Genomic DNA, 15,648 nt, shown 5'->3' on the forward strand with positions numbered 1-15,648 from the left:
TAGATCGATCATTTGGAGGGCTAGAGGCAGTTAAAAAATAATACATATCCATACCACTGAACTGTGCAAAAAGCCCATCTGTCAGATACCTAGTCCCAACTTTATTAAATGGAAGAACAACCATGACCAGCCCAGCTTCTGTATCACAAATTTACTCCCCTTATTCAGCCACCTAAAAAAAATCCTGCCATTCCCTAGGAGCAGAAATCTTGGTCACCCTTTACCTTCAGCAATGAACTGTTAACGAAAGACAGAAGTCACGTAGAATCAACTGTTAATACATAGTTTTTATTTTTGTATTTACAATATTTAAAATAAATACATTGGTATCTAGCCACTCCTAATAAATGCAAAAATAGAAAACTTCCCCTTTTAACAAAAGTGCAGTAATGTAAGTTAGAACACAACTTTAAAACTTGTAATGTTATTTCTCAGACTTTTTTTTTCTTTACTATGAAAACAGATTTGTAAAACAAGCACCATGATTCACCTTCCAAAAGACCTTCCATCAAAGCAGCATCACTGGCTAAAGAAATAGGGGAAGTTAATATGGAACTGTAGTAGCAAATCTTTGATTACTTTAAATGGTATGTTATAGAACTGTTCTGTCTATTCTTTTGCAACAGCTTTACCACATAGCCGAATACCAAGACAGCCATGTTTGTTTGTTTGTACAACCAAGAGAGCTTCAAATCTGCCTTCCGCCTTTGGCTTGAACTGGACTGGCACGTTGATGTAATGATGCGATCTGTAAAAAGATAATTAGGTGCATTTTGATGTTTAAAACCAAGTAAATCCTATCAAATACAGACTTATTTTAAGAGTAATTTTAATTACTTCTAGTTGTTTCTACATGAGTAAATATTCTGCTGAATCACTGCAAATCAATATACTCATACTCAATCAGTATTTGAAAGATTTTACATCACATGTGTTTCCTTTTATGTTAATTTCTCCTCTACTCAGACAACAAAAATATTCCAAATGGTAAAGAAATTTTTCTACCACAGTGGAATGTAATGGGTGACTATCTTAACTTTCAAAGCCCAAAGTGCAAGTTTTGAAAGTATATAAGCTATACAAGCTAAAAAGCTAGAAATGCTGAGTGGCAATTCTTTAGATTCCATGGGATCTAACAGGAATATTCAGAACTAAAAGACAGGTGGTAATAATGGGCACGTACAGGAATAAGTGAAAGAAGAGCAGTAACACTTAGTAAGATAGAGAAAGAAGGAATTACCATCTTTTATAATGACTAATTTTCTCCCCTTAACAGTATATTTACTATCACTCAACTTTCTTTGACATGCCTCCCCTACTTTTTCTTATTTTGCTCCTATACCTTTACTCTCCTTTGCTCTATCCTTTCCTTTGCGCTAATCCAACCTATCAGTCTATGCTCTGACTCTCCTCATCTATTTGGAAATCACAGCATTTCTCCTTGTATATAAGCCTGATTCCAGCTTTATTATCCTTAGTGCTAAAATAATTATATTAGTAAAATGTAGTTTGAAATCTTTCTACCCAGCCTCATCAATCAAGCAATCTATTAAGAGAACAGACTTTCAGAAAACAGACTGAAGCTACTGTGTTTTTTTTTTTTTTTTTTTTTTTTTTTTAACTGGGTTAATACAAAGCACATATTGTATATTACTAAACTACAATACACAATACAGCAAAGGAGTAAGGTCAGATCAGGGTTTCATGTCTCATACTTGACTGCTGAATATCATACAACAATTCTGCCAAGATGTGTGTCTATTCATTTAGTCAAAAAACTCACACACCCTAATCTATAAATGAAGGGCATTAGTACGACTGTTTTTATGTTACAAATGCATTAGATTAGAAAATACAAATTTCAGTAAGAATTAAGACTGAAGTCCATCCATACAACCAGTCCATCCAAGACTATTAGAAAAAGTTAGAAGGAAAGACAGGAAGGAGGTACAGTTTCAAATACAGCACTCCAAAAAGATGTTTGCTTACACATCCTAACATTTACTTGAAGAATTACATGCCTAAACTCAAAATTATAATATCAATAACTTACTAGTAAGTCATGTATCACTCTTTCAAAGAGATTGCCACATCTGGATGTCAAATATTAATTTCCAAAATATATATTACGTGACCTTCATGAAATGGAGGCAGAGCAAAGTTCCTCAGCATACAGCTGCTGTATTATTCAATTTCATTTGACCACTAAAATTCAAGTATCCATTTGGTGCTATACACTTTTTTTCTGTAAGAGCAGAGTTAGTCAGGCATTATCTGCAGTTTATTTTGTAGCAGTCAGTGGATTTTTTTTATGCTCAGGATATGGCTCAACACACTTGATTCTTCATACTTCCTAATCTAAAGATCTATTTTTGTTTTCTTCCACTAACATAACTGGAAAATTCAAACTCCTTCAATGACAATTATGCTCTGAGCTACTATATAGAAAACATATTGCTAGAAATGAAGCAACCTGAAAGATTTCTGAAGTACAGTGGCCAGAAACAGTCAAGTACAGCAGTGTCAAGACAAATGGAATTCATCTGCAATTAACTGATTTCTCTTAATGAAACATTTTACTTTGCTTCAAACTTGTCACTATGTCTGTAACTCAGTCAGTCTATAAATATTGCATGTGCTTCACAGTATACTGCATTAGTTTCAGGTGGTATTTCTGACAGTCAGGTATGACTGAAGACTATTTCAAGGACAGTCAAACTGATGATGTCCTCCAAACACAATAGCAGCAACAGGTAAGTTCAAAAGGAAAAGAATGGATAAGCCTTATCTAAGCCACAGTAACCAGGTCTACTGGCAATGAATGGTGACTCCTGAAACCCAGAATGTTTGGAAACAAAAACAATTATTCACAAACAAAAGTTTTACCTTTTAGTACTATTTGAAATATCCGCTAGCTCTACAATTAGCCTATTTCAGATGGCTTCTGAAAGTACCATAAGTATCTTAATTTTCAAACTTCTTTTACATAGGCATAACCTCATAGTCCTTCCAGAAACAGAACATAACTTTAACTTTGAACATTTATGAAGTGTTTTAATGTTTCACATGTATCTTTAAATCATTTGAAAGTCATCTTGTTAAAGATGCTCAGCTTTGCAGTACAAATCACTGTCAAATAGAACTCCTCTTTTGAATGCAACTTCCAGACACAAATCCTTTCTATTCTTTGCAAGACTTATACTAGCTAAATGATTCCTCTAGGGTTAACAGGATTTATGTTTTGAAGTATTTGGTGATGACTTAAAATTCCTTACTCTTTTCACTGCAGTTTTGGCTGCAGAATACTGTACTTGGATTAAGTCAGTTACTATTTTCAGCTAAGACAACTATGGAAAAAGAAGGAGCACTGTTAAGTTTTGGTACTTGTGAACACACAACCAGTTGAATAAAAACTGGCAAATCACTGCACCAACTTCTGAAGGCTAATCTCCTGATTTTAAATATAACAATCTCCAATGAACTTGATTACTCAGGATTACTTTCAAATCTAACTCTGAAAACAGTGTGCAACAGATCATGGCTTTACTATATAACAAAGTCCAAAAGTGTAGCTAGGCAATAGTTAATATTTTTATACTCTTATTTACAGACCAAACATTCAAGCTCCTGCAAACAGTTTTCTTCAGTTACTTCTGAACATTAAAGCATGCTCAGTTAACCTAACCTAACTGGCTTTCTTTAAATTCTCGACACTGTTCATAAACCTGAAATAAAAGCCATTTAAAGAAATTTTTAGAAGTATCTCTCCAAGTCAAGTAACTCTTCCATGCTTTATGTTCTCAAGACAGAAAGCTTTTTCAGAGAATTGTGCTGACTTTCAGGTAAAACAATTAGAGAAAAAAATCTGGAAGAGGTCAGCATTTTCAGCTGGAGCAAAAGCAGTTAAAGTTGCTAGAATAAAGATTATAGAAAGTTATTAAATGGTACAATGTATTCACTTGACACCATTTATAAGTGATCCGTGTAATTTTAACTTACTGCTAACTCTACTTTGGGTAAAAGCAACTGAGTTTACCATCTCTCACAGAAAATATACCAAGCAGCTTGACAGTATCCCTCCCAATCTTTTTGAAATATTTAAAGTGTTTTCCAATGAAGTTACTCATCCTTTTTGGAAGGATTAATTAAGTCACTCCTGTCCCTGGTTTGCAGCTATACAGCCTCAGACAGATCTAGCTGGACATCTTGATTTGACTAGATTTGATCCTGGTCCCTACTTCCATAAAACCCTTTTATGCTGTCTGGTGTGAGAAACATAATAAAAAGATGCCAATTAAGTAGAAAGACTGGAAAAAATACCTAAGCAGAGTTATGACATTTTGCACAGATGTGCCACTGACTAACAGACAGGAAATTAGATTAGGAGTCGGAGGATCTTGTTCCATTTATGATTTTTGTCGCATAATTTCTCTTCTATGTACAGTCAGTTTCTATTCTATACATACTTAGTTTCACTGTATTTAAAATTCCAACATGTTGAAACACCAAGAATGTGTGCTGGATGACTTTTAATGCAAACAGTTGCATTCTATCTTTGTGACAATCCCACTGCTACAGCTAAATGACCAAGATACTTTTTTCCTGAAGCCATGACTAATGCAACTGTCAAATACTTTTTGTAATAAAATCCAATCATCTTTGGATTTGATTTTTGAAGGGATCATCATCACCGAGTTGAATATTCCTTTTATGCAGATAATATGCTGAAATACTTGGTATGACCGGGCAATTCCGATGGCTACTCAAACCTGGTATTAGGTGCAGTTCTGCAGGACTGTCAAATTAGAAGTATGATGAAGGCAATTTGCTTGGTCTGTTGCGCAGAAAGTATATATGGAAAGAGTGACTTGATTGTGCACAGCACGCCAAATGGTTAAATGAAGCATTAGGCTTAGCATTAAAAGCAGCAGCACTGTTAGAAGCAATTTACAGGAAAGAAATTGGCAGATGGAGAAATAACTGTGTGGGCTCATTCTGCTTCTAACCAAGATTACAAAGCACAGCTTTAGCAAAAAATAAATATTTAACTAGAGAGCTGAAATATTGGATATTTATAGCTACATTTTAGCACTGTACATATACAGAAGATATTTACTTTACTCAATTACTTGGGGGTTTTTTGTTTGTTTGTTTTGTTATGCAAGAACAATGTTAGCACAGGCACTACTCACCTTAGAGAGTATTTCAAGTGCTTGATGTAGAAAGGTTCTCCAGGACTTACAAATCTCAGCTGTAATTTAATACAAAATACTTTAAAAACTCCACTACATCTAAGACCATCATATTAAATTTACCACATGCTTAAGATTAATCATGTAATTTACAAATATAGCTTTAGACAGACACAGGATTTAAAAATAAAACATGCCCAGATTTGTGCATAATAAAAAAAAAAAATATATTGCAGGATGTTTTAACAAAGTTAACAAAAAAGCCATAAGGCTAATAATAAATCCATGTGAACCACAACCTATTTTTTCAGTTGCAAATAGGTTAGAAGTCCTCAGCAGTTCAGAGTCAAGAGAAAATAAAATTAAAATATTACAAGAGAACAAAAAAATTCTTCAAATAGGACCAAAAATTATTCTTCAAAAATAGCTATTAATATTGACTTCTGAAACTAACAAGTTAAGAGGTTCATATGATTGCAATCTATCAGAAGTAAAACAACAAAAAAAGTGCAATTGACCCATTTGAAGGGCTTTCAAAAATATATATGAAAATCCGTCAAACTTACAAAGTGTGTCGTGAAAGAATTATTCCGCAAGTTAACCTTTAATGTGCGTGACTCCCCAACTCTGGTTGGTGGAAACGTGTACAGGTCTTCCGGTGCATACAATCCTCGAATTATCCTATTTTGTCTGATTTTGAAAAGGAATTTAAGATATTAAGATTTCCTACTTACATAGTCTCAGTATATTGATTCTATACTTCAAGACAATACTCGTATTTTCTGATGATACTAAATTAAATAAAGAGGGGGAAAAATCATCCTGAAGTCTTAATGCCATCTTTAACAAAAAGATTTTATTCTCTTGATACCCACATCATCCCACAGTATAAGACTTGGAGAGCCACCCTACACTGAAAAGCAGCATGATTAAGAATGTAGTACAGTAGTCTTTTGCACAGGCAACTTCAATATATCGTAGAGTTTCCAGAAGAGTACAGTGTGTAAGAGATTTTACTGCTATAACAACAAATCATAGTTAGGCTACTTAGGAACCCAGCTGGAAGGAAAAAGTATTGGAAAGTGTTTGTGAATAAAAAAGCCATTAAGTAGTTTGCCAGATATGTTTCTGCAGCTATTTACTGTTTAATAAGGAATAATTGAGATTGGAAGGGACCCTCAGGCGGTCTCTAGTCCAAACTCTTGCTCCAAGCAGGGTCAGCTCTGAGGTCATACTAGGTTGTTCAGGGCTTTGTCTTGCTGGGTCTTGAAAGCCTCGAAGGACAGAGACTGCATAGCCTGTGTAGGCAACCTGTTCCACTGTCTAACTAACATCATGGTGAAGGTTTTTTTTTTTTTTTTTTTTTTTTTTTTTTTTTTTTTTTTTTTTTTTAAAAAAAACCCCATTCTATCCAGCTGGAACCTCTCATTTCAAAATTTATGCCTATACCTACCCTGCTTTAACTGTAGATGCTTCAGAGTAAGCCTTCCTTTCTGGTATAGGTGGAAGCTCAGTTTCTGTGAGGGCATCTGTGGAAGCTTTCAAAATTAAAGTTTTATTTTCTGTTTTAGTACCCTGTTGGCAAAAATAAAGTAGCCTTTAACATTTGCACTTAAAATTTTAATATTTAAGCATTTAAACAATTTCTCTTGTCTAAATTAAATTTTTATATTTATAGTATAATCTTTCCAGAAGAGTAGAGTCTAGATAATTGTGGCAGACACAATGATTTGGGAAGACTACTGTAATGTGTTCATGTCTTACAAATACTCTATCTGTTACAAGCCAGTCTGCAACAAACTAGCAGCGCAGATGGAGACCTGAGACTGCTGCTAACAATGAAAATTTTATTAAAAAACCTTCTCAGTATCTCTGCAGATATTCAGCCCGTATGCCTCAAGAGCAGCAAAGTCAGCAACGCAACTGCTCAGAAAGGAGGAAGGGATAAGTCATCATTATAGCTTGAACTCTAACAAAAGCAGAAAGCTTTGTAATGGTTTTGCATTATGAACAATACATCCTTATCTCCAAAGGAAGAACTCTACAGAGAAACAGAATCTGATAATGGATTATATTGTAGCTCCTACATTCTGCAATTCAGCTGTAATATTTACCATTGTTACACCAGTAGGGACCTACATTCAGCATACTCACTAACACAAGGCAACTAGATCATCCTAAGAGAATGCTTTGCCAGATATACAATTTCAAATTCTGCATTGTCTGACATGGCTAGACAGATACTGTTTGATACCCCTGGGTCACAGTATCTTGACAAAGTCAAAGAATCTGGGAATTTCGTACACTCAGTCATACAACATTGTCTCAAATTTTTCAAAAGCAGCTGACATTCCAGACAAGCAACTGATTCCCTTACACTGGAAAGGTTAAAAAAGATTCATCTTCAATAGAACTGGTATTTGACAAATGTGTCTTATAGACACTAATTTCTTTTACTGAGAGCTTCTAATCAGTCTGTTAGAAGTAGCAGCAGCCAAGTTATCTTAATTTTTAAAGAATACTCTTTAGTTGCAAATAACCTATGAATTACAGTAGAATCCAATATGTAAAAACAAGGAAGGTTTTGCATGTATCTCTTGCTTCAAGAGATTTTAAGGCAAAAATAATGAGTGCCATATCTCACTGTAACCATTCAAATTCTAATTTATCAATAAGGCAAGCTTACTCCATGAGAACGAGACACATTATTGAAAACTATCAAAGGTTCTCCCCAGTCTTTACAATGGCATTGACTACTGCATCATTTAACTGACACTCCTATTTATTGATCTTTCCCATTTCAAATGAGAGCAGTATATTAACATTGTCCAAATGGTTATATTTAAGTGCCTTTGTTCTAAAGAAACCTCAGGAGCATATGAATAAAACCAGTGTCTATTTAGCCTTAAAATCAGCATTTTTTGTTCACTGAGCTTAGAAAAGTTTTCTTTCTCTGCTTCTCTTGATCCTGGAATAAACAAAATGAAACAAAGCTTCTAGACTGCTGATAATAGTTTTTAATTTACATGGCTTATCTTCTTTACCTATGCAACTTTAATGTATCATTTTGAGCTGTCCTTTTGGGAATTTCTTAGTGAATATCTAAGACCAGATACTGTTTACCAAGATTTCTGATTTGATTCCTATATTATGCAGTTAACATTTGTTCAGACTATCACAGGGGTTCACTTTTATACAATCCTCAACTGTTCTACATGACAGAGGAGAAATCAGAACAACTTGGGTCCCGCCTCAATCTTCTGGCAGGTTCTTATTGATTCAATCAGTTTCATCCAAAGGGACCAATAATTAGACCAAAATAATTCAGAATTGTCATGCACAGTGGTAATATCATTGATTTAAGAATGCTGATTCTCACATCAGTGAGATACCTAGTAACAGCCTAATCAATGTTTTTTAGGATAAGAAAAAAAATTAATTTGAATAACCAGTATTAAGACTGGGAGGGGCTAAAAGTGCATACAGAATTCCTCCTTCCATTGTCTCTAGGAGGAATTTTGTAGAGACAAACCCTTCTGAGCTGCTGACTATGTTTTCTAATGATGGGGGACTACAAATGCACATAGAGCATGATCAAAGTCACAGTTAACTGGTTTAGCTTTAAGGAAAAAATAAATACAGTATCGCTGATTTTCCTAACTTCATGTCATTCTTTTAGTTCTTTCTTAAGCTCTTTCAAATTTTGCATTTCTTCTGAAGTGGTCCTACAAATAAATACTACTCGATCACTATGACTGTCAGTCTTCCCACTTTATTTTATCAAGAGTCACATTAACCATAGCAATAGCCCCCTTTGCCTCACAAACCCAGCAAGATTCAAGCCCTTTTCAAAGGTGTAGTAATACAGTCTAAACTCTTGATCCCTGGGACATAGGAGATTACAATTAACTTGTCTTCTCAACTAGAAGTGGACCTGATTAAAAAAAAGCAAAAATCTAAATTAAATAATCTGTGTGGACTCCTCTTGTAAACATATTTATATGTTTACATATAAACATATGTAAAGGTGTTCATAATTCCTTACCTATTTGATTAAGGAAATACTTCATTTTCAGTTCTGACTTTTTCAAAGTGATCTTGACATTTTTCAAATATTTTCTACAAAATTTTTCCCATATGTATAAGATGTTCGAAAGAACTAATTGCTAACAGCTTTGAAAAATAAAGAACAACAAATTTGACATGCTGGTTCATAAACATCAAGTTGTGCTGCTCAAATATTTACACAACTTTGGCACCTAGTCGCTCTCAGAAGTGAAGTACTTTTAACTAGATTTCTGATGAAAAACTCAAAAAATTAGATAAAAGCTTAATAAAAACCCTGATAAACACAAACTGCACAGGTCTTCCCAAGTCACCTTTTCAGGTGGAAAACAACTGGGAAAAACAAGCCTCATATGCAAAGGTTGCTTTCTCACGGAGGTAAGAGGCACGGGCAACAAGAGCAAGTAAGATTCTTACTACTGAAACAGGCTTGGTTCTCTAAAGAAAGATCTCAAAGTTTTTTTAAAAAACTTTTTCTTCTCAGCACAAAGTTAGAGCAGAGGAACAATAGGAGAAGTGAAGGGGAGCTTCAACTGCTCCTATGAGTAACACTTAAAAAAAATGTGCTGTTATACTGATCTATACTTATAAGATGATCTTTTGGGATGTCTGACAGTTTCAAGATTTTACTTTTTTTGGCCTGGTAATTTTGCATGTCTTTCTCTTACAAAAGAGATAAGGGAGACTTTGGAAGTAGGTCAGGAACAGTACTGCATTACTCAGTGCAACAATCTTCACATAGATGGATCCATAAGTGCTATTGGCCCAAGCTTAATTCCCTCCTTCCTCCCTTCACCCATTTTTATCCTGAATTTCTGCTTTCTTCTATTCAAAAGATCCTCAGAAAAGTTTAATTAAATATTTTCATCATTGTTTCTGATACTCTTATAATGTGCAAACACACACTTAAAGCAAGTCAGTCCCTTCCTACATAGACTGAATGCAGAGTTCAAAAAAGTGAGCCTAAAGTCATACCAGATGCACTGATTAAATAATGATTTATTGTACTGAAACATTCATTTCTAACAAGCATGCTAGGACTAAAATGAGCATCAAAAATGAACAGAAAAATACTAGTTCTTTCTGTATCAACTACATAATGAATTCAGTAAAACTCTGTATCACTTTTCCACATTAAAAAAATATTATCAATGTAGTTAATACAAATTAAGGATAACAGAATAATGTTAAATATAAAAACGCTCAGAAAAAAAAAATCAGAAATACATCTGTATCTCCCAAATATATGTTCAGGGCTTCCAAGACTGTATTGGTACGTATTACAACAAAGGTCAGGTACTTTGCTACAATTCTTTGTAGCATGGCATATTTAATGTCTGATATAAACAAATCTGCCCATACAGAAACAATTCCCAGAAAAGGTAAGATTCTTCTCTATTTTCTTTGAACAGAAAGCAAAATCATGCATCTTGCATGGCACAAGAAAATGCATCATCACATATGCAAGATGAGAAAGGTATTTTTCTAAGATAAGAAAAACAGTACATTTAAGCTTGAGATAAAAGTATTATAAGATTTTTTTCAAAATATTCTGGGGCATATCAGAGACAATACTGTATATTTACCTTAAGGTGCTTATAAGGAATTTTCACCCAGGAGAGAGTTGTTATATTTATATACTTACTGCTCCAGAAAGCTGAAATCTTAATTTGTGTTTCCTATGTGGTTTTTCAACTGGGTAACACTCAAGGTCCCAGAACTGGGAGTAATCTCCTCTATCTCTGGGTAGAAAGAGTAAAGCAACCTACCAAACAAAAGAAAAATTTTGCAGAATTTTTCCACCTATATACAGTTAATCCAGCACAAAATCCACACACTAAAAAAAAAAAAAAAATGCAGAAGACATTACTGTCCATCCTCCTTTACCCTCAAATGAGAAATCTGAGGAAATGGGCAGTGCAAGCACTCCCAAACAGGATTTGAGTTCAGCTAATCTGCTTTAAGAAAAGTCAGCATTATTTCTATTACTAAAATAGGAGAGAAGGGGATGAGGATGGGAATATGCCTGCAGCTGGAAGGCAGCAATACTTTCATCTAACAGCTAAATTGTGAACAACTATACCCCTCCAGCTCTCCAAATCTATAAGCATACTTGTAAACTACAATGCTACTAGAAGGATAGAAATTTAAACTCCCTTGCAGGCTCTGCATTTGAGCATCCTTAAAGGTCACCTATAAAACAAAGGCTCCTCTCTCCATAGTACTGTAGCAGCTTAGCTCAAGAGCAAACTTGCACTGATTTCAGAGTTGGGTGGAAGAAGAGAGAAGGGCAATAGCGGAGCAGAATAGATTACTACAACTGCATCTATTTGCCAGATGTTATCATAGTCATTGCATAGAAGCAGCAAACCATGATAGTAGTATACACCTATTCAGCTCCAGACAACAGCCTCACATGCTAATAATGAAATAAGGACTAATAAACAAACCTGAGCCAGGACTGCTGAGGCAGAGACATTTGTTTTAATTCAAATACTGCTTTTCCATATTAGGAGATAACCAAACTGAAAAGGGAACAAGTTTTCTATTTCTTGTAATTAGATCATAAATTGCGTCATCTTATCAATAATCAATGTAAGAAAAGTCACAATAAAACATAATTATTAATAGATAACGAATTCATGAAGACGAACATCTAGTGCCAAAGTAGCACTTGGTAAGATGAAGGACAAAAAGCCCCACAGAAACATATTCAATATGTGCTTGGATATGTTTTATCGTTGTGGTTATGAAACCCTCTACTGGCCAGGAGATAAAATTGTAAGTCAAGTGAAATCACCTTAAGGAATAGAAAATTGTTCTTGAACAAGTATGGCAATATCTTGCATAAGAAGGGGAAACAGTCCTCTTAACTAGTTTCATAGCAACAGAGTATTATTAGATTTTGTTGCAGATTTTACAAAGCATTTTAAAACATCCCACTGTTCTGGAATGGTTGACCTTTAAATACTGAAAAAACTGCACAAATTAAAACTAGAAATTGCATGTATTTTTATAATCTATTCAACTAACATTATACCAGTTGTGGGTAAGCAGATGCTGAATACCTCACACATACCAGTACCCAATTACAAAAGGCCAATATCTTATCATTATCAGATAAGGTAAAACTAACTTCATAAATTCAATTGCTATTTCAGAGAATTTCTCATGTAAGGTATTATTTTACAGTTAAGATACATAAATATTCTTGAAATATAAATACCAATTTACCTTCTCTTTTCCATGAGCTTCAAGCATACCAGCAACACGGGAACATCTGAAAGCGGAGTAAGTAACCCTATAAACATGACCACTTTCATCCACATCCTGCAAATGAAGTTATGAATTGAGAAAAAAAAATAAATAAAAATCAGCCTTGCAAAGGACTGAAAAAATATACCAAATCAAGCTACTTTCAAGTGAAAAGATAATATAAAATCCCCCAAAGCAAATGAATAAGGACTGAAACTATTACCATATTTATGCAACCGTCCTGACTACTGACTTGTAATTTAGAAGTGGTAGACCAACTAGAATACTGTATACTCAGTCTTCACAATCTGGGCTAGAGCTAAAAGAGTTTTTTAATCCTTTTTTCTATCAGTTCATGACAAGAGACCCTAATGATTCTAGCATAGAATCTGCATGACTGTCACAGCACTCAAATCATACAAAAATAAAAACCAACACACACATGGGAAAGTATTTACAGTATTAATACTACAGGTACAATAACTGCAGGAGTGGCAACAGTGTGAATCAGATATTTTTGACCTAAATTTAAATTACCTACAGAGATATCACATATAGTAAAATCCTTGCAGCACAAGTCTCAAAACAAGGTAAGTTAGTCTGACATTCTGGATCTGAAAAGGACACATCTTTCATGCATATGCAATCTGGAAGATGTATTGGATGAATACCAGCAAACCTTATGAGCTATTAAGTGCTCTGTGGGACAATTTCTGGTCCACTGATTCACAGTCAGGGAGCATATTAGCTGAAAAGAAAAGAAAAACCTTCCCCTACTATGGTTAGAAGCAAAAAGATTGTCCAAGAAGAAAAACTTTAGTGCATTATGTAATACATATTCCTTCTGAAGAGATAGGAAGAGAAAGAGAAAGTGGAAGGAAGAAAAGGAAAAAAGAAAATGAGAGATTTGCCTAAAATACACATTACCAAGGCAGCATTCACTCACCTTAACATAGGGGGGTGCAAATGATGACAAATGCCACTTCAGGTTTTCATCACCCTTATTTTCCATTTCCAGATAACTCTCTAGAAAAGAGGCAGAATGATAAACACTTTAAAACATTTCAGAGCAAGACTTTAATAACTTCTGTATCTTTAGTTGAAAAAGTTTTTTAAAAGAGTGTTTCAAGACAACATAAGTTTTCATGATGCCAAACAAATTCAAAACTTCTAGAGCATAATCAAACAAAACACACTATCAAAATTCTTGAAAGCTTAAAGTAAATTTGGAGGTAAAGTCTTCTAATTAAGAATAGCACTAAAGATGTTTTGGTAGGTGGTCAGGGAGAGAGTGTATTGAAGACAATGTGAAGTGAATGTACTGTTTATGCCAGAAAATTGGCTTCTATAAATACAGAATATGACAAATAGCAAAGATATCCTCCAAGTCACCACTAGAAGTCTCAAATTATTAGCATTTAGATTTTTGACCAGTATCCTCAAGAAATAGAGGGCAAAAAAAAATGTTCTAAGCACTGCTAAATGAAAAAATTATAATGTGAATGCAATGTGAATCATCGCAAAGAACACCATTAGCTAGAATAGAGAACTAAGTACTAGGAAAAAATCTGGTACCTAGATAACAGAACAGCAGGTTCATATAGTGATTTGGAGAATTTTAAGCATTATTTATTAAAAGAATCAAGGCATTCAAGTTTCTAAATATGCAATACAGTTAAAAATCCTCTAAACATAAGATACTACAGATGTTACAATTACAAATAAGAGAAATTACCTGAGCTCTCACCAGATTCTGTTTTAGGAAAAACAACAGTTCTGTTCTTTATTTCCATTTTTGTTAAAAAGTGCATTGAAAGAGGTTTCACCACATGAGTATTAGTATTTTCAGATGGTAGAGCGAATGCATCGAATTTTCTAGATGGAGAGCCTGCCTCAGACACATCCTGTGCAACTGCCTCTCGAATCTGCACTTTGACAAGCTTTAACACAATTTGAAGAGAGTAAGAAAGATTTAAATAGTGAACATTGTTATACTACACTATTTTCCTGAGCTGTAAGAGAAGAGCTCACATGGTTCAACTCTACATCGCAACAGTGGACAAAAAGTTGAAAGTTAAACAACCAGTCTTCTCTAACTTCAGTTCATAAAGCTTAAAACTTTTCAAGGACAAATTTTAAATTTAGGAGAGCAGGAAAATTTACTCAATGCTTATCTACTGGTGGGTTTAATTCAACTGCCTATATACAAATACTATTACAGTAACCTATTAAGACTAAATCCCCCTCTCACTAGTGCTGTTTTCCATAAATATTTATAGCTACCTACAAACAGTATTCCCTTACAACTATAACATTTGCAATAGCTATTTTGCAGCATACTTTAAAATATTCAACTAATATAGCGGCATTAGATTATTATTCAGTAAGAAAACCAAAATTAATTATACTGGGCAAAGCTATTTGCCAATTCTTACAATATTTTCTACCCTCAGAGAAAGGGACCAGGGCTACCTCCAATACCATCTACTTTCTGCTGTATAAACACTTCCTAAATACCAAGGTTAATACTATTAAAATATTACAAATAGAATAGTTTTTGGTTAACTGGACAGGTCACAAAGAAATGGCAGAAGTATTACCAAATCATATACGAATTTATGGAGGGAAAATGATTTTAATTAAAATACATGAAGTCGACAGAACTGGTGTCCTACACCTAAAAGGGTATAGCAAGACTACTAGTCCTTATCCAAACCAAAATAAACTGTCACAACACAACTCTCAAGTAATGCATGTACCTTTTGTCCATTATCACAATGTATATAAATGAGGCCACTCCAAGGGATTACTGAAGGTTTTGTAGCAAGTGATGGATTAGGACTCACCAGAATTAGTGTGCTGCTCCTATTAAAAGAAATAGCATTATCCTCATATTAGACTGAACATCTGTAACTGATCTCTCCAGCTCAAGAAAAGCTATATTTTTAGGATAACAGCTAAGTGGAGAGATCTACAGATAAATTTAAGATTCTTAGATACCTGATTTACTATCGAGCTTCAATAGTTAGAAGCATGAAACACTAACAAACTGTACAAGTTTGTCACTTATGGTTGTATAGGATGGAGGAAAGCATAGGAAAACAGTGAAACTTATTCATCATTAACATACACATCC

At 34.2% G+C, this 15,648-nt stretch overlaps 1 protein-coding gene across 1 annotated transcript in view; it reads right to left on the reverse strand.

The window, feature by feature from the left end:
* Positions 1 to 331: 331 nt before the first annotated feature.
* Positions 332 to 15,648, reverse strand: part of CEP192 (centrosomal protein 192) — a 74,705-nt gene continuing 59,388 nt past the window's right edge. Inside the window, exons 35-43 of the mRNA XM_062568113.1 lie at positions 15,272 to 15,377; positions 14,248 to 14,452; positions 13,459 to 13,538; positions 12,492 to 12,587; positions 10,903 to 11,022; positions 6,646 to 6,767; positions 5,759 to 5,882; positions 5,193 to 5,251; positions 332 to 748 (exon numbers count right to left, since the gene is read on the reverse strand). Coding sequence (XP_062424097.1) covers positions 610 to 748; positions 5,193 to 5,251; positions 5,759 to 5,882; positions 6,646 to 6,767; positions 10,903 to 11,022; positions 12,492 to 12,587; positions 13,459 to 13,538; positions 14,248 to 14,452; positions 15,272 to 15,377 — 1,051 coding nt within the window. The 3' untranslated portion in view covers positions 332 to 609. The remainder of the gene's footprint in view (positions 749 to 5,192; positions 5,252 to 5,758; positions 5,883 to 6,645; positions 6,768 to 10,902; positions 11,023 to 12,491; positions 12,588 to 13,458; positions 13,539 to 14,247; positions 14,453 to 15,271; positions 15,378 to 15,648) is intronic.

The sequence above is a fragment of the Rhea pennata genome, chromosome 2, assembly GCF_028389875.1.
Source record: "Rhea pennata isolate bPtePen1 chromosome 2, bPtePen1.pri, whole genome shotgun sequence".
In the NCBI taxonomy this organism is placed as follows: domain Eukaryota; kingdom Metazoa; phylum Chordata; class Aves; order Rheiformes; family Rheidae; genus Rhea; species Rhea pennata.